This window comes from Heloderma suspectum, chromosome 17 (genome assembly GCF_057233095.1).
Source record: "Heloderma suspectum isolate Gila_16-S chromosome 17, 16-S_ref, whole genome shotgun sequence".
Taxonomy (NCBI): domain Eukaryota; kingdom Metazoa; phylum Chordata; class Lepidosauria; order Squamata; family Helodermatidae; genus Heloderma; species Heloderma suspectum.
The window spans coordinates 5,582,590-5,601,316 of NC_139474.1; the positions used below are offsets into that span (position 1 = coordinate 5,582,590).

Below are 18,727 nucleotides of genomic sequence, written 5' to 3' on the forward strand. Positions count from 1 at the left end.
TAGGGCAGAAACGGCTCCGAAAATCGCTGCCCGTGTTCTGGAAATCGGATTTTTTTCTGGGCGCGGGGGGGGGGGGGGAAGAGATGAAATTATGGCTGCCGCGCGTCGAAGGAAAGGCACTCTGTACATGCTCCAGCACTCCCCTTGCCGGCAGACACCAGGAGCCAGCTCCAGCCCGAAGCCCAGCCCAGCCCAGCCCAGCCCAGGCGCGGGCGGCTGGTGTCTTTCCATCACACAATAGCGGCGGGGCGTCGCGAGCATCTTTCTCCGGGAGAGCGCGACGGCGCCCGCGCCGCGCCGCAGGTTGCGCGCGGGAGGCGGCGGCGGCGGCGGGCGCGCGCGCTGCCATGCCCGCCCGCCGCTCCCGCGGGGCGGGACGCGGAGCCTGCTGTCAGGACCCCGCGCGCCGCGGGCTGCGCGACCGCGCCCGGCTGCCGCGGGCTTCGCGCCCGGCGAGCGCGCGTTGCGCGGGCGGCCGGAGAAAGAGGATGCCCGGGCGCGCTCCAGCGGAGGTGCTCCGCGCCCCTCCCGGACCCAGGCCAGCGCGGCGCCCGCGGCCCCCAGGCCCAGCGGCGAGCTCCGCTTTGGGGAGGCGACAGCGGCTCCAGCCCAGCCGCTACCGCCGACCCGGGAAGGCGGGGAGGGGGCGCCGCAGGCTTCTCCCCCTCCCCACAGCCACACCAGTCGCCGCCGTCTCCCCCCCGCCAAAAAGCCGCCCCCCCGCCGCCGGGAGCCCCGATCCACGTGCCGGGGCGCCTCACGCGCGGCCCCCGCCTACCTCTCCACGCCCGTCCGCTCTCACGCCCGACCGGACGCGGACGCCGCCGGCCCCGCGTGTCCCTCCCGCCCCCGCTCCCCTCCTCGCGGCCCTGGCGCCGCCCCCTCCAGCGGGGCGGAGAGACCCAGATTGGGGAGGGGGGAGGGGCGCTCGGCGGCGTCACGCACCGCCCGGCAGGACGCACAAAGCGGGCTGGCGGGCGGCGAGGAGAGCTGGGCTCGGGCTGACACGGAGAGGCGTTTTCCTTCGGCGCAGCGTAGACGAGCGAGCTCCTGAACACGTGCAGAGCGCTTGGCGCAAACTCCGCCCCTCCCCCGACGGCCGCGGGGAGAGGCATGCCGAGGCGCCCGCGGAAGCATTTCTCCCTTGGAAAAATTAAACACCACAGAGACGGTGCATCACAAACGGCCCCCTAAAAGGCCCCGGAAAGAGGGAACCCGTCATTCTCTCGCACCCCTGGTTTTAAAATCCTTTGCGCCCGTTTTGGCCGCGCAGTGCATCCCCACGGGAAGCGGGCTCGCTGTCCTCGCACGGGGACCCTTAAGACTTGTTCAGTCGTGCCCGACTCTTCATGACCCCATGGACCAGAGCACGCCAGGCCTTCCTGTCCTCCACTCCCTCCCGGAGCGTGCTCCAGTTCATATCCATTGCATGGGTGATGCTATCTAGCCATCTCATCCTCTGCCGTCCCCTTCTCCTTTTGCCTTCAGTCTTTCCCAGCATCAGGGTCTTTTCCAGGGAGTTTTCTCTTCGCATTAGGTGGCCAAAATATTGGAGCTTCAGCTTCAGTATCTGTCCTTCCAATGAGCAGTCAGGGTTGATTTCCTTTAGGATGGACTGATTTGACCTCCTTGCGGTCCAGGGGACTCGTGAGAGTCTTCTCCAGCACCACAGTTCAAAGGCATCGATTCTTCGGCGCTCAGCCTTCCTTATAGTCCAGCTCTCGTGGCCATACTGGGAAAACCATAGCTTTGATTAGACGGACCTTTGTCGGCAAGGCGACGTCTCTGCTTCTTACTATGCTGCCTAGGTTTGCCATAGCTTTCCTCCCAAGGAGCAAGCGTCTTTTAATTTCATGGCTACAGTCACCGTCTGGGGTCTCTATCCATGCAGACCTTGAGGAGAAGCAGCTGAGATGCCCAGGGAATGTTGCCTGTTAAAACCAAGGGGCACCCACTTTGCTCCAACACACACAACCCTAGGAGGAGGAGGCGCACAGAATCCGACAACACGTGGGTAGGTCTCCATGGGAGCGGCAGGATAGAAGAGAGGATCCCTGGACTCCCACCAGTTTGACAGTAGCAGCAGCAACAGATCACACTCATCTCTACCCCAATTATACTACTGAAGGGAAGAGAGCTCAGAGGAACCAGGAGTGGGTTTTTGAAGAGCAGCGAATGGCACAGGATTCTGATGCCCAAAACGAATTGCGGAGCTCAACATCCTTTTGCTGGATGTGTATGTCTTGCACCACATCAGTGGCTCTCAGGAGCTCAGCAACACAGTCTTTCCCACAAGCCTGTCTGCCCAGCCCTCTTCTGGGACAGCTCCCACCTAGCCCCAGCAAGGGCTTGTCCAAGGTCATACTTCTCATCCCCCACCAGCCAAGACCCAAAAGACAGCACCACCTCCATTCCTAGAACAAGGAAGAACCAAATCACCCAGGGTAAAAACAGACCATTTTTTCCCAGATTTCTCCTCCTTCGTTCACCCGTCCGAAACCTACCTGTATGCTGCAGTGAACTTCTGAGGCCCTCCTCAGAGTGCCTCCTCCAAGGAACTTTTGGAGGACGAAAACAAGGCAGGGAGCCTGTATGGTGGTGGCCCCGATTATGGAACAATCTCCCCAGGGAGGCCCACCTGGCACCGACATTGTCATGTTTTCAGCCCCCTGTCAAGACCTTCCCTCTACTCTCAGGCATTTGGAGATGTATGACGGCCTCTTATGCAACTGGTTCTTTTGGTTACAGTACGAACTGATGTTTCAGTTGTTTTATTATGTTTTTGTATTTTTAGTGGAAGCTGTTTTTAGCTATTTTCTATTTTGTAATAATTATACTAGAGTTATTTTGTAATAATTTTGTTGCAAGTCGCCTTGGGTCTTTTTTAAAGAAAAGGATAACTAAGAAATTCAAATAAAAACATCCGGGGGGGGGGGGGGCACGAAGGGCAGGATTTCAAAGAAGAGATTGGGAAGGGAGGGGTAATAAATTCAGGATCGTTTTGAAACAGGGGCAGTAAGACCTGAGCCCCAGGACTGAAAAAGAAAGGCAGCTGGTATGTTACTAAATGACTGGGAGTAGAGAGGGAGGCACAAGCCAACAACCAAATTCACCCCCCCCATTGCCTTTCTTTCTTCCCACCCTTCTCCAAACACACCATTTCATCACAAGTCTCACCCTCTTCTCCACGTTCTCCAATCACTGTGCGTAAGTGGACTGGTTCATGCTCTTAGTATTCCCCCCCCCCCCCCCCGCTTTTAATTTTTATATCAACCAAAATGCCAGGATCCCGGGGTGGGGCGGGGGGGTGTTGGAGAGAAGAAAATAAACAAAACAAAAAAATTATTATTATTATTAATCCCAAGGAACAACAACAGCAGAAAAGAAAAATTGCCCTTGAGCGTCACCGCTACAAACTCGGTGTCCAAGGTGGGTCCCCGTGGATGGGAGGGGAGCGGAGGGGGCAGTGCATGGAGACCTCCCCCCACACACATACGCACACGCCATGTCCCAAGAGGATGCGCCTGCCCCTGCAGGCAAGTGGGGAGGGGGGTTATGGGGGCACAGAAGGCTGCAGCGGACAAGAAGGAACAGCCCCCAGACCCCTTATTGCTGTCCATGGTCCTGAAGGAAGGGAAGGTGAATCAGAGAGCAGGTTTCCCTGCGAAAAGGGGCAAAGGAAGAGTAACGGGGCCAGCCCGCGGTTCTGTAGGAGATGAAGTCCCCTCCCGCTCAGTACTGATGTTCCAGAAGTGGCTGCCCAGCGGCTGGGCTCTCTTCCTCCTCCCGTTGCCGCCCCCACTCAGCCATGATAGGGACAGGTTCAGGAAGAGGGCAGCTTCCTCGGGGCGCAGGTGACAGTTCCAGAGGCAACAGGGTGGAGGCGCTGGCAGCCTCAGGGATCGGGCCTGGAGCTGGGGGCTGCAGGGGGAGAAAAAAAGGCCAGGGATCCGTGTTAGATACTGCAAGGAACGGTATTGGATCTTATAGAGCTAGTAGGCTTCATGCGATAGTCCAATATACCAGGCTTCCGGGTGTGGGGGACTACAACTCCCAGAAAGCCCCAGTCCAACACAACTGGAGGGGCACCGGGTTGGGGAAGGCTGGTCCATACGTTTACTTGGGAGTACGCCGCACTAAACTCAACAGGACCTACTTTTGAGTAGAAGTGGGTAGGATTGCGCTGCTTATCTTAAATATCCAGCCTCATGAAACGTATTACAAGGAGAAGGGAACGACGGGGCTTTAGTGTTACTAGGACTTCTTTGTTCGGTTAAAAATGAACTGTTTCAATCCCTTGCACTCGGTGGAGGCTCCATGTCAGTGGTGCAGGGGATCCGATCTGGGTTTCGGTCAGACCCAGTCGGAACTCTGAAGGAGCTCTCCAAGGTGGAGAGCTCCTTCAGAGTTCCAACTGGGTCTGACCGAAACCCAGATCGGATCCACCGCCCCACCTCGGATAGCTCCTGTAATGTTCCGAATGGTTCTGACTGAACATCAGGAAAAAGTTCCTGACTGAGAGCAATAGGACAATGGAACCCATTCCCTGGGGAGGCGGTGGGATCTCCCACACTGGAGGCCTTCAAGATGAAGCTGGACAGCCACCTGCCAGGGAGGCTTTGACTTGGATTCCTGCACTGAGCAGGGGGTTGGACACGATGGCCTTGTAGGCCCCTCCCAACCCTACCGTTCTATGGTTCTATGAAACCCAGAGCAGATTCACTACCCCACTGACATCGGAGCCACCAACCCCCACTGCTTGCACTGTAAATCGATAATTTAAAACCCGATCACACTTTCTGGATTCCTGTGACGTCATAATTGCAATATATCGTTACACTGTCGGAAGCGGTGGGTGGGGGTTTGAAAAAGCAAAATGAAAAGCAGACCCCCCCCCCCCCCAATTGCGGGATAAGAGGGCTGGAGATGGATGTGACTGCAGAGTGTGAGTAGAAGGGGGGCAGGCAGAACAGAACCACAGATGGAGCTGAGGGGGCACGAAGGAGTCATCCAGGCACCACAGTGCCAAAAGCCAGCGAACGGCGGTCGAGTCCTCCTCCTGCCCTTCAAAAAGAACGGCTCTCCTTGTTGCGATGGGGGAGGGAAAGCCAGCTTATTAGCTTTCCATTCGCGCTAATGAGATTGCACAGCTAAGGCGGGCATCCTGCTGTGCCCAGCCACCTGGCTGCTTGGAGGCAGGGAGGGAGCGTGCAAATGTGTGTGTCTGCGTGTAGCTAGCTAAGGCTCAGGCTCAAGCAGGGCTGGGCAATGTCAGAGAGCCTGGGGGCCAATTTCCCACCTCCAGAACCCACTGTGGGCAACACACATGCTTCGAAATCACCCACATCTGCTCAACTGCCACCCAAATTTGGTGGCAGCGACTTGGGGGGGGGGGTGCTGGCAGGACCCGCAAAAGAGGCCAGGGGGCTTGCATGCGGCTTGTCAGCCAGGTATTGCCTACCTCTGGGCTAAACAAAGGACAACGAAAGAATGTCTCTGAACATGTGCAGAATGGCCAACCCCGGAAATCAAGCTAAACTATGGTTTAAGGCAAGGGTGGGAAAACTGTAGGCCCAAACTTCTGGAGGGCCACAACTCCCATCATCCCTCACCATTGGCTATGCTAGCTAGGGCTGATGGGAGTTGTAGGCCAAAACATAACTATCCGGAGGACCCTGATTCATCCACCTCTGGTTTAGTGAGAAGTGCCTCCTTCTGGGGTCGTGTGCTTCCCTGCTCCTGGTCCCGGTTGGTTAAGGGGAGGAATCTGGCAGCTTCTGCTTCTGTTTTACTTTAATTTGTTGAACTGGTGACAGTTAATGTTAACCATCGTTTGTTGTTCCAGACTACACACAGTTTATCATGTAGTCTGGAGCAACAAAGCATGGTTAACATTAAGTACGGGTAGTTTAATAATAAGCCAACTTCAAACCATGGTTTGAAGTTCGCTTGATTTTACACTAACCATAGTTAAAAATAACCAGAATTTCAGGTTCAGATGACATGGGATGCCGCGGGCAACTAAAAGCAGAAGCTTCCAAGCCCCTCCTCGCCACATACAAGAAGAGAGCAGAATGGGAGCAATATGCGAACCTGGGAGGACGGGAGGCTTGCTCACATCTCACCGAACCATAGTTTAATGTGGCATCCAAACATGGCCAATGCCTGCACCCATCTCTCTCCCCGCTTTCAGAAAGCACAGCGAGCGTAACTGAGATTAGGAATATCTGAAGGACCACCTGCTCTGACACAACCCCTGCCCATCAGTTAACCTCAAGCTGGAGGACCTGGTCAGTTTGGGTGGGTGAAATGGAGAAAGGGGGCTACCACTACAAAGGCCCCTGACTTCAGAATGCCCGATTTGATGACTGCCAGGTATTTCTCTCCCCACCCCCCTGGGCCTTTCATGTTCAGTAAAATTCATGCTGCTTTTTTAGATGTTATTTTTCATTTTTAATCTTTTAACTGCCATGGTTTAATTATTGTTGTTGTTTAGAACTGGACCTGTGAGAGCTGCCTTGAATTCAAAAAGAAATTATACAGGCAAGATAGATAGATAGATAGATAGATAGATAGATAGATAGATAGATAGATAGATAGATAAGAAAGAGAGAAGACGGCTTAAGTCCGAATGCCTCGTATATTAGAAACTCTGAAGAACTGGCTGTCCTAAATAGGTACCAGAACATCTGCTTCCCACTGTTTCTTATTTGTTTCTTATTTTAAATTTCTATCCCACCTTTTCACACAAAGGAGCCCAAGGCAGCTGACAGCCATGAGGTAAAATACAAAACAAAAACATCTACCCTCTTGAGATAGGTCAGGATACAAAACAGGAAGAGATGGAATGTGCAAGTGTGCGCACGTTTGCAGGAACTACTCAGATTCGGATGATGGGCAAGCTATTGTGCTAACTGGGGGCGGGGGGACTGGAGGAAGAAAGGAAGTACAGGGAAGAGATACGTACTTCAGATTTCGGACTTCCTGCGATGCCCGGCGTCCCCAGCGCAGCAACAGCAGAAGACGATAAAGAAGAGGTGTCCTTCGTGCGGGGTGGGGGGGTTCCAGGGAGGACGTCGTTCTCGCTCCCACCCAGGCCATTCAGTCCCTTGCGGCTGGGCAGGCTCCATTTTCCGCAGAGGCCCTCGTAGGCAAAGGCGGAGGGAGCCCCGAGCCCCGGGCGGAGAGGCACAGCAGCACGTCCCATCCCCTCTGCCACGGAAGCCACGGAGCTGGCGCAGGAAAGCTGGCTGCCCAAGAAATGTGGGCCGGGGGGCCAAGATGCAGCTGGGGTGGGCGGGGGCCGTCCTTCACCCTGGCTCAGCAAAGAGGCTGGCTGGGGCTGGACCAGCCAGCTTTGGTTTGGAGGAGGGGGGCCGGAGTCGAGTTCTACAGAAACAACAACAACAACGCAGCACTGAGTGCATGCAGAGGGCGCCTTTCCCTCGTGATTTTGCCACTGCAGCAGACACAACAGGGACAAGGAAGGAGGAGTCCCAGATCAGCGGGACAGATTTCCAGGCAGGCTTCAGCCCTGGTATGTATGTTCAGAAACAGGGCACCAGGAAGACCTGCTCCCCAACATTTTGCTTGTCTGGGAAAACATAGAATCCTAGAATTGTAGGGTTGGAAGGGGCCTACAAGGCCATCGAGTCCAACCCCCTGCTCAATGCAGGAATCCAAGTCAGAGCATCCTTGACAGATGGCTGTCCAGCCTCGTCTTGAATGCCTCCAGTGTGGGAGAGCCCACCACCGCCCTAGGTCATCGGTTCCATTGCCGTATTGCTCCAACAGTCAGGACGTTTTTCCTGATGTTCAGCTGGAATCTGGCTTCCTGTAATGCGAGCCCATTAATCCATGTCCTGCACTGTGGGATGAGAAGAGATCCTGGCCTTCCTCTCTGTGACCGCCTTTCAAGTCCTTGAAGAGCACTATCCTATCTCCCCTCAGTCTTCTCTTCTCAAGGCTAAACATGCCCAGTTCTTTCAGTGCCACCTCATAGGGCTTTGTTTCCAGTTCCCTGATCATCTTCCTTGCCCTCCTCTGAACCCTCTCCAGTTTGTCTGCATCCTTCTTAAGGTGTCGTGCCCAGAACTGGACCCAGTACTCAAGATGAGGCCTGACCAGTGCCGAGTAGAGGGGAACGTGTACTTCATGGGATTTGGAAGCCATGCTTCTATGAATGCAGCTCAAAATAGCATTGGCCTTTTTTGCAGCCACATCACATTGCTGGCTCCTATTCAGCGTGTGATCTACAATAATTTCAAGATCCTTCTCACACAGCCAAAAGCACCACAATTTAGAAGCTGGTGCACAGGCCCTCAAAGATCGTCTGGGGAAGGAAGCTGAGGGATGGACTGGGGAGTCCGAGAAGCAGGATGCAGCAAAGGAAGGGCTCACAGGGATTCCTCAGCAAGGAGCGTGCCGAAGTCTAGCATACAGAACATGTTTCCTAAGTTGCCACCCCTTCCTCTCCCACATATTTCATATGTATGAGGCAGGCTAACAAAGGAGTCACCACAGCTGCTGACCACAGGCATGGCTCGAATGGCTGTAATGTGCCTGCAGTCAGAATGCTGGCAACAACACCGAGCCTTCTGTAAGGGAAGAGCAAGGGCAGTTTGGCTGGCAACCAGGATACACAAAAGGACATCTGAAGCTGAGCTGGACCATTGGTCCATCCTGCCCAGCACTGCCTGCTCCACCTGGGATAGGTTCTTCAGGGGGCTCAAGCAGAGAGGCATTGTTCCTCATTCTCCGCAACCTGATGCTTTCCAGTGGAGATGCCAGGGGATCAGACCGCCGTGTGCTAAAGCACTCAATTACTTTGGAAAGTTCAATCAGGATTTCCCTATGTCCTGAAAAGTAGATTGTTTCTTAAAACACTCGCAGGACTGTTCTGATGGGAGCCCCAACCCTGGCTACCACTTTCCAAATACGCTGGCCTTTCTAACCCCTCCTTCAATCCCTTGTTGTCTCCCCACTCCCCTGCCACAATCCCCATCGTGTCCTATCCTTCCCATCAGGGGAGGGGACGTGGCTCAGTGGTAGAACACCTGCTTTCCATGCAGAAGGTCACAAGTTCGATCCCCGGCATCTCCACGCAGGGCTGGGAAAGAATCCTGCCTGAAACCCTGGAGAGGCATTGCTGCCAGTCAGTGTCGGTATTGCTGGGCTAGACAGACCAAGGCTCTGACTTGATATAAGGCAGCTTCCTATGCTCCTGTTTAAATTAGCACTTTTCCCAGAAACATGAGGACTAGAAAATTAGGGAAGAGCTGTAGCCTGAAACCCTGGAGAGCTGCTGCTGCCAGTCAGCGTCGACAATACTGGGTTAGATGGACCCAGGGTCTGACTCCATATTAAGGCAGCTTCCGATGTTCCTATGTGGGGTCCGGGAGTTGCTAGCCAAAACTTCTAGAGGGCCACAAGTCCCCTCCAGAACTTACTATTTTCAGTGTCTTCCTGAAAATAGAGCAGTTATTAGCGTGTGAAGGGTTTGCCAGACTGAAATATCCCTGCTTGAGACAAGGGCTGGGCAACCTGCGGCCCTCCAGATGTTGCTGGACTATACCTCCCACTGTCTCCGATCACTAGCCATGTCCCTAGACTCAGAGGTTTACGCGCTTCGCATCTGAAGATCTACGGGCCAAATGACACAGCACCTGGGAGACCCAGAACTGCTGCACTGGGACGCGGGGAGGCTGCCTTACCTGCCTGAGGCTGGGCAGTGGTGACTGCCGGTTCCGTGGGGTTTGCAGCTGCCGGTCCAGTGCTATGAGCGGCGCTCCCGGGGAGCTGAGGCCCGTGCACCGTGGGGTGATTGCTGAGGGAGGAAGAGCCCCCACCGCCATCCGAATCCTCAATGTTTCCCCCGCTGTTGCAACCGGCCCCACAGCCTTTCTGTAACCTGCATGGCATGGGAGAGAGAGAGAGAGAGAGAGAGAACCAGCCACACTTGCTGATGTTCTCCGTAGCGATCAGCGCCCATGCAGCAGCGAAGCCAGAGACGCAGCCCCAACACATCATTAGCACAGATGCTGACATCATCCGCCACTCTTGTCAGACCTCCCTGCTCCCTCCGAGGAGGAGGAATCGATTCTCTCAGCAACAAGATATAGTTGCAAGCTCTCCCTGTTGGAATGCAAGTATTGGGGGGGGGGGGTGATCTTGAATGGGCAATTAAGACCCAATAGCTTTATTTATTATAATATTTATATCCTGCCTTTTTTCCCCTTGCAAGGAACCAGCGTACATAGTTCTCCTCCTCTCCATTTTATCCCCTCAACAAGCCTGTGGGGTAGGTTAGGCTGAGAGTCAGTGACTGGCCCAAAGCCACCCAGGGAGCTTCATGGCTGAGTAGAACCTGGATCTCCTGAGCCCCAGTCCAACACTCTTCCCACTGCACCACACTGGCTCTCTGCTCCTCGTAGAGATGAGAACTCCTAGAGATTCAGCTGCTCCAAAACAGGGCAACGAGATTGTTAACGGGGACTGGCCAATGTGATTGCATTGTGCCAGTACTTTCCCATCTGCGCTGGCTGCTAGTCCATTTCCGAGCCCGATTCAAAGTGCTAAACATTCAAAGCCCTAAACGGCTTGGGCCAGATCACCTGAAGGATCATCTCCTCCCATATGCACCTGCCTGGACCCTAAGATGATCTTCAGGGGTCCCTCTCCGGGAGCCCCTGCCAAAGGAAGTGAATCGGGGGGCTACCAAGAACGGGGCCTTTTCTGCTGTGGCACCTCGGCTGTGGAATAAGCTTCCCAGAGAAGCTTGCCTGGCGCCTACGTTGTACCCTTTCTGGCACCGGGTGAAACCTTTACTTCCCCAGGCATTTTAGTCTTTCAAGTTCCTGCTTTAAATCTGTGACTGTATTTTAAACCTTTGTATTGCTCCTACTTTTTGTGGGCTTTTACTCCTATTTTATACTATGATTTTAAACGTTTGCAGTGCATGTTAAGTTGTATTTTATGGTTTTAATTATTGTGAACCACTCAGAGAGCTTCAAGCTATTGGGCGGTATAAAAATATAATAGATTAGACAGACAGACAGACAGATAGGTAGATCTGGTTTGTTGATATGGATCGACACAGCTACCTGCATTTTTGGACGCACCTTGGGGGTGTGGCTACGGGGACCGTCACGATGAGCACCTGCACTTCCAAATTTACCCTTACACCAGGGATGGGCAGAAAACAGATCTCCAGATTGAGGAGGGACTGAAGGAACTGGGCCTGTTTAGCCTTGAGAAGAGAAGACTGAGGGGAGGTAGGATAGCACTCTTCAAGGACTTGAAAGGCTGTCATGTCACAGAAAGGAAGACCAGGATCTCTTCTCATCCCACAGGGCAGGACACGGAACAATGGGCTCAAGTTAGCGGAAGCCAGATTCCGGCTGAACATCAGGAAAAACGTCCTGAGAGTTGGAGCAATATGACGATGGGACCGATGACCTAGGGAGGTGGCGGGCTCTCCCCCACTGGAGGCCTTCAAGACGAGGCTGGACAGCCACCTGTCAGGGATGCTCTGACTTGGACTCCTGCACTGAGCAAGGGGTTGGACTCGATGGTCTTAAAGGTCCCTTCCCACCCTACGATTCTAGGATTCTAGATGTTTTGGACTTCACCTCCCAGCATTCCTGGCCGTTGGCCATGCTGGCAGAGGCTTCTGGGAGTTGAGGTCCAAAACATCTGGAGATCTACCTTTTGCCCATCGCATGCACCACCGGTCAGCACCCCATCCCTGGCTGCTACATGCAGGTGCCCAGAAGGAAAATGCAGAGGCTGAAGCCCTCCCCGCTCACCTCTCCCAGCTTTGTATGAACCAAGCAGAGATACTGTGTAAGCTGATGGGCCCTCCCCACAGTGAGCCGAGCTGGGGGTGGCTGCCGGCATACGAGGTGGTCAGGGGCGACACGTAGATGGGGTAGCCGATAGGCTGGTCGCAGGAGGAGTTGATCATGTTGCGAAGGGCCTGCTTGGCATTCTGGATGCTGCCGCGCTCTGGGTTCCGGTTCCGGAGGAACACGAGCTCCTGCTGCTGCCCGGCCCACAGACCCCGGACACATTCCCGGTTCACCTGGGGCAGACAGAAAGGGGGAGAATGACTGAGTGTGTGTGTGGAAGAACATCAGCCCACAAGGAACGAAGACAGGGAGTGTGCAAGAAGTCCAGCCTCAGAGCTGGAAGGGGGGGGGGTGAACTTCTGGTCACCACACCTAAAAAAAGGATATTGTAGAGCTGGAAAAAACGCAGAGGAGGACAGTTAAAATGATCAAGGGGCTGGAGCATCTCCCCTGTGAGGGAAGGAGACAACAGCTGGGATTGTTCAGCTTGGAAAAAAGGGAGGGTCAGGGGAGATATGAGAGTGGTCTACAAAATTATGCACAGTGTGGAGAACGTGGATACGGAGACCTTTTTCTCCCTCTCTCAAAATACTAGACCCAACGGGGTCATCCCATGAAGCTGATTAGTGGGAGATTCAGGACAGATGAAAGGAAGGATGTCTTCACACAGCGCAGAGTTAAACTATGGAACTCGCTACCACAGGACATAGTGATGGCCACCAATTTGGATGGCTTTAAAAGGGGGTTGGACAAATTCCTGGAGAAGGCTATCAATGGCTCCTAGTCTTGATGGCTATGTGCTACCTCCAGTAGCAGAGGCAGTGAGCCTATGTACACCAGTTTGTGGGGAACATGGGTGGGAAGGTGCTGTTGTGCTCATGCCCTGCTAGTGGGTTCCTGGTCAACAGCTGGTCGGCCACTGTGTGACCAGAATGCTGGACTAGATGGACCCCTGGTCTGATCCAGCAGGGCTCTTCTGATGTTCTTATGGATTTGTAGGGGCATCTACTTAAAGCTCAAGAATTAGCTCACAATCATTCCCTCTTTCCCCAGTTTGACCTTCTGGACCAAGAATCACTGCATGAGTCATAAGAACATCGGAAGAGCCCTGCTGGGTCAGACCGAGGGCCCATCCAGTCCAGCATTCTGTTCACACAGTGGCTGACCAGCCGCCCACGGAACACCCACGCGCAGGACAGGAGAGCAGCAGTGCAACCTCAGGTGTGCAGTGGGCAGGTTGCCCACATTTTGCGCAGCTCCCTGCCCTTTACACAGGGTTCAGTTGCTGCCCCGCCCTTCCCACTGGGGACTGTCACACAACCACCCCACAAGTGAAAGGGTGCTTCAGCGGTCTTCCACACCCGTGCTGTTTTGGCCCACCTTGATAACCCGAAACCCGAGGTAGCGCTTGTTGAGCATGATGATTTTGTACTCGTCGCTGGCGTCGTCCATCACGTGGCGCAGTGCCAGCAGGGCCGGCGTGTTAGTGAGGATGGCGCTGCGCCAAGTGGGGTCACCCTCGTGGGAGATCACCATCTTCTCCTCATTCAACCGTATGGCGTCATACAGCACCGCTGGGTCGTCGTACTCATCCGGGGAGGTGAAATGGTCCTTAAAAGGGGAAGAAGAGAAGGGTTATGTCGGGGGGGGGGGGGGAAGAGAAGGGTTATGTCGGGGGGGGGGGAGAGAAGGACCCATCCCCCATCTCTGGGACAGCAGCACCTCTTCGTTGCTCCCACCCCTGCACAGGCATTCCCACTGCAGGGTAACAGAGGGATTTATACTAGGTTAAGAGCGTAAGAACGGCTGCCGTGGATCAGACCAAAGGCTTATCTAGGCCTGCATTCTGTTCCCACAGTGGCCAACCAGCTGCTGTTTTATCAATTCCTGTGCTGTTTATTGTTTGGCATTATACGTATTGTATTCTTTTAAACTAGCATAAAGCCCATGTCGCCATGGGCGCTCCCCACGACCTGAGTTCGATCCCAGCAGAAGCTGGGTCTCGGGTAACTGGCTCAGGTCGACTCAGCCTTCCATCCTTCCGAGGTCGGTAAAATGAGTACCCAGCTTGCTGGGGGAAAGGTAGTCAAGACTGGAGAAGGCAATGGCAATCCACCCTGCTACAGTCTGCCATGAAAACGCCAGCGCAAGCGGCATCCCTCTAGGGGTCAGTAATGAACCGGTGCTTGCACAGGAGGAACCTTTCCTTTCCCCTCACCACAGAGGAGCTCATGAATAATGCAAATATGGCTCATGCATAGTGAATCCCCCCTCCGAAATTTGCATGTGGAGTGGCCCTGCCCCCTCCTTCACACACCCCGATTGGCTGCCTCTGTACCCTTCCCCCTCCCTGCTGGCAGCGACAGCCTAACCACACGGCTGCACCCGGGGCCTGCCTTCATGCCACACCGATTGGCTGAGCAGGGCTGTCCGTCATCCCACTGGCAGAAGGGCTGCCCTGCCTGTTTGGTGAGGAGGAAATCAACTGTTATTAAAGCTCGAGCTTTGAACTTACACGACTTGAGCATGACAGCAACTTCCTGCTCATCTTCCCCAGCATCTGGTATTCAGAGACATGCTGCCTATGATGCTGGAGGTAATATATAGCTATCATGACTAACAGCCAATGATAGTCTTAAGACACCATCTGATGCATGCTAAGGCAGAAAAAAAGTCCTACAACTCCCAGCATTCCCCAGCCAGCATAGTTGGCTGGGGCATGCTGGGAGCTGTATGATTTTTTTCTGGATAAGCATGCATCGGATTGCGCCCTTAACCTCCACGAATTCATCTAATCCCCTTTTAAAGCCCTCCACGTTGATGGCCATTGCTACACCTTGCGGTGGCGAATTCCCATAGTTCAGCTGTGTGAAGTATGTGTGTTGAACACTTGCCAATCCACTCCTCCCTGCTCACCTCTCCAGGCCTAACTTAATCACAGCAGGGGGAGAAAGGCACACCTGATGTAGCTTGAGGGACATGCGCACTCCGGGCGCCACCACATGATGCAGAAGGTCCATGTCGGCAAAGACCCACTCGTCACGGGGGGACGTGATGCGGAAGTCACCCTTGAAGAGTGCATGCAAGCCGTAGAGGAAGGGTTCCAGGCTGCAGCGGGAGAAAGAGACAGTCTCACACATGGATGATATTTAGCTGGTGGCCCTGATGCAAGGTGCTAGTGGAGGCTGATCTGAAGTTTTTAAAGAAGAGGCAGAGACTAGAGGCATCCAAACATATGCTTATTCAGAACAGCCTTCCCCAACGAAGCACCCCCCAGATGTGTTGACCTTAGGGATGTGGAAATCAGCTTGTCAAAGTTCTATGAGTTCCACCTCGAAACTCCGTTTGATTCGTGCCAGTAAGATTGTGATTTTCATGCAAAAAGAAAAAAAAAGAAGCTCACAAAGTACTTGGCTGCACATTGAAACGTATGCCATCTTCTTCCAGTGATGAAAGAAAGGGTGCACGCTTTCAAAAAGTACACATTTCCCCACTGTGAACAGCATCACAGGAATGTACAAGGTTTGGGAAGTGCTAACAGGACAAAATTCTGGTCGTGAACAAACTGAAAAGAATGTCTCATATGACCCCAGTTGGACTACAATGCTCATCACCCCCACTGGGAATGATGGGACTTGCAGTCCACACATATAGAGGGCCTCCGTTTGGAGAAGGTTGATTCAAAACGTAACAGACATAAACATAAAACATAACCATCATCAAACATATTCATCACTAATAACTTCTATTTTAACGATCTTTCGTCTCATGCTCATTTCTGTGTCCCATACTTACCAAATCCCCCTCAATGGATGTTGGGGGAAAGAGTGTTCATTATTGGTGTTTAATCAATGGATGTTGGCGGATGTTAATGGATGTTGGGGGAAAGAGTGTTAGTTATTGGTGTTTAATCAATGGATGCTGATACTAATCAATGGATATTGATGTTAATCAATGGATGTTGGGGGAAAATGTTAGTTATTGCTGTTTAGTCAATGGATGCTGATGTTAATCAATGGACATTAATGGATGTTGATGGATGTTAATGGATATTGATATTAATCAACAGATGTTGGGAGAAAGTGTTAGTTGTTGGTGTTTAATCAATGGATGCTGATATTAATCAATGGATGTTGATGTTAATCAATGGATGTTGGGGGAAAGTGTTAGTTATTGCTGTTTAGTCAATGGATGCTGATGTTAATCAATGGACGTTGATGCATGTTGATGGATGTTAATGGATACTGATATTAATCAACAGATGCTGGGGGAAAGTGTTAGTTATTGGTGTTTAGTCAATGGATGTTGATGTTAATCAATGGTTGTTGGGGGAAAGAGTGTTAGCTATTGGTGTTTAATCAGTTAATGTCTGTTAGCTGTTTTACCTTTACTTTGTTTTAAATAATCATGCACACGCTTGGATACTCCTGGCCTCTACCTCTCCTTTAAAGACCGAGATCAATGCCAGCACCTCACCTGTCTGAGGCTCCTTGCACACACATAGCCAGAGGGTGGGGAAGAGATACACCTGGGGCTGATCTCACCTGGCAGACATGCTGTGGGAGGCAGTGCCCAGGGCCCGCCGCCCCAGGATGCAAAGCCCGAAGCACAGGCTGACCAGAGGAGAGTTCCATTCCCGGTCCACCGGCTGCAGGGAGAAAAAGACCGACAAGGGCCGTGAGAAAGCGCAGCAGGGCCCAAGCGCAGAACTGTACGGTGCTTGAGGGGCCTCCGATGGTGCTCAAATCAAGCCCTTCCCTGCCCAGAAGGGCGGAATAATCAACACTCAAGGGATGCTTGTACAAAGATACCAGTGGTTCTCTGGGCAGTTTTCTCCACTGGCGAGCTCTGCTCTCCAAGGACTGGGAAGTTCTTCTGAATGTCTGGCTGTCAACCAAATCTACCTCCCTGGGCAGAGCTTCTTGGTCAAGTATCAGAGGAAAGGGTGAACCATAAGACCATCAGAAGAGCCCTGCTGGATCAGCCCAAGGGTCCATCTAGTCCAGCATTCTGTTCACACAGTGGCCAACCAGCTGCCCACAGGAAACCCACAAGCAGGACAGGAGTGCAACAGCAGCCTCCCACCCATGTTCCCCTGCAACTGGTGTATGTAGGCATCCTGCCTCTGACACTGGAGGGGGCACAGAGCCAACAGGACTAGCAGCCACTGATAGCCTTCTCCTCCAGGAATTTGTCCAACCCCCCTTTAAAGCCATCCAAATTGGTGGCCATCGCTATGTCTTGTGGATTCCATAGTTTTATGTGCTGTATGAAGAAGCCCTTCCTTTTCTCTGTCCTGAATCTCCCACCATTCACCTTCATGGGATGACCCCACTGGGTTGCAACACTGTAAAACAGGGAGAAAAATATCTCCCTCTCCACTTTCTCCACACCATGCATAATTTTGGAAAACCTCTATCATGATTCCCCTTACTCGCCTTTTTTCCTAAGTTAAACAGACCAAGACTTTGTAACCTCTCCTCACAGAGGACTTGCTCCAACCCCATCCCAGTTCCTCTCTTCAAGCTCCAGAAACAAGACAAGGGGGGTGGGGGAAGCCAGGCATCTGGTCGTGGAGGCCTATGTTCGAAATGGGGCTCGGCCCTGCGGAATGTGCACAAGCAAAGAACCACGTGCAGAGTTCGAACAAGTCTCGTGACACTTTGCAGGCTAACGAAGGTATCGTAGCATAACATCTCACAGACAAGAATCTATTTTATTATGCACTTCATGCCTCCAAAATGATTACGTACACGAAACCTAAGAAACCATCTGCTCCTATATGAGACCTTCGGCAATTGGGCAGTATAGAAATGTAATAAGTAAATAAATAAATAAGAAACTGCCCAGCTGTGGAGACTTCCAAGGACCTGCTCTCTGCCCCTCCATATATATTTATATTTAGAAAGGCTGCCGGAGCAGCTTACATACAGCCCCTGCCCAAAGGCTTACAATAAAAAAAGCACAACACACAAGGAAAAGGAATGGAGAGGGAAGAGGAAAAACAGATTAAAGGTGCAATCCTATGCACGTCTACAGTGAAATAAGTGCTACAACTCCCAGCATCCCCTAGACAGACATGCTTGGAGTTACAGGATTTTTTTTTTTTCTGTCCAAAGTGTAGGATTGCACCCTAAACCTGTTAGTCTTTAAGGGGTCGCAAGACTCTGTGCTTCTTGCTGCAATAGACTAATATGGTTACCCCTCTGGAAATCCAAAATATTGCACTTAAGTCATATTTAAATTCAAACTTTAATGCGGAGTTGTTGCTGTTTTAAAGTACCACACATTACTGCAGAAATGGGACTTCTGAATGAACACACGTGTAGCTGATACAGACCGGACTGACCCGGCCACATCTACTTCCAAGGCAGGCCAACGGAAACCCCACGCAGCTCCTGTTTAAGAAACCGAGCACTGGCTGGTCCCGCTACGCCACTCCCCACCCACAGCGCGACCCACCTTCTCCCTGCGCCCAGCACAGTACTGGATCCAGCCGAGGTAGGTGTTGCAGAAGGAAGCCAGGCTGATCCCTGCCATGCGGTGGTCGTAGTCCTCGTCTACGTTGAGGTTGAAGGTGGGGTCGCTGTCGGCGTAGCCGAGGGAGGTGCAGGGGCGCAGGGCCTCTTGGATCCCCTCGTTGCCCATCCACTCCTCCAGCTTCGGGGAGCAAGCCACGTAGTAGATGATGCTCTACCGGCAGAACGGTGGAGGGAGGCAGAGGGAGAAAGAGGGACAGAGAGGAATCAGAATCCTACAAGACTTCCCGCGGCCGATTCTCCGAAAACCCGATCTGGAGCGTCGCCAGACAGGCTTGAGCTGCAATCCTCTACCCATGGAAGCAAGTGCCACAGAACTCAACGGAACTTACTTCCGAG

The 18,727-nt window shown here is 52.9% G+C and overlaps 2 protein-coding genes across 6 annotated transcripts in view; both read right to left on the reverse strand.

Annotated features, from left to right (window-relative positions):
* Positions 1-880, reverse strand: part of SIPA1 (signal-induced proliferation-associated 1) — a 44,084-nt gene extending 43,204 nt beyond the window's left edge. For 2 of the 3 annotated variants that reach the window (XM_084823465.1, XM_084823463.1), the window contains exon 1: positions 779-869. The gene's annotated coding sequence lies outside the window, so the exon portion shown is untranslated. Of the gene's footprint in view, positions 1-778 lie in introns of all 3 variants that reach the window. The other variant, XM_084823464.1, reaches the window with a different exon arrangement.
* A 1,864-nt stretch (positions 881-2,744) lies between these two features.
* Positions 2,745-18,727, reverse strand: part of PCNX3 (pecanex 3) — a 61,690-nt gene continuing 45,707 nt past the window's right edge. For 2 of the 3 annotated variants that reach the window (XM_084823452.1, XM_084823453.1), the window contains exons 29-36: positions 18,312-18,542; positions 16,394-16,497; positions 14,810-14,957; positions 13,230-13,460; positions 11,808-12,082; positions 9,714-9,910; positions 6,968-7,389; positions 2,793-3,921 (exon numbers count right to left, since the gene is read on the reverse strand). In XM_084823452.1, the coding sequence (XP_084679578.1) occupies positions 3,733-3,921; positions 6,968-7,389; positions 9,714-9,910; positions 11,808-12,082; positions 13,230-13,460; positions 14,810-14,957; positions 16,394-16,497; positions 18,312-18,542 (1,797 nt within the window). In that variant the 3' untranslated portion in view covers positions 2,793-3,732. Of the gene's footprint in view, positions 3,922-6,967; positions 7,390-9,713; positions 9,911-11,807; positions 12,083-13,229; positions 13,461-14,809; positions 14,958-16,393; positions 16,498-18,311; positions 18,543-18,727 lie in introns of all 3 variants that reach the window. The other variant, XM_084823454.1, reaches the window with a different exon arrangement.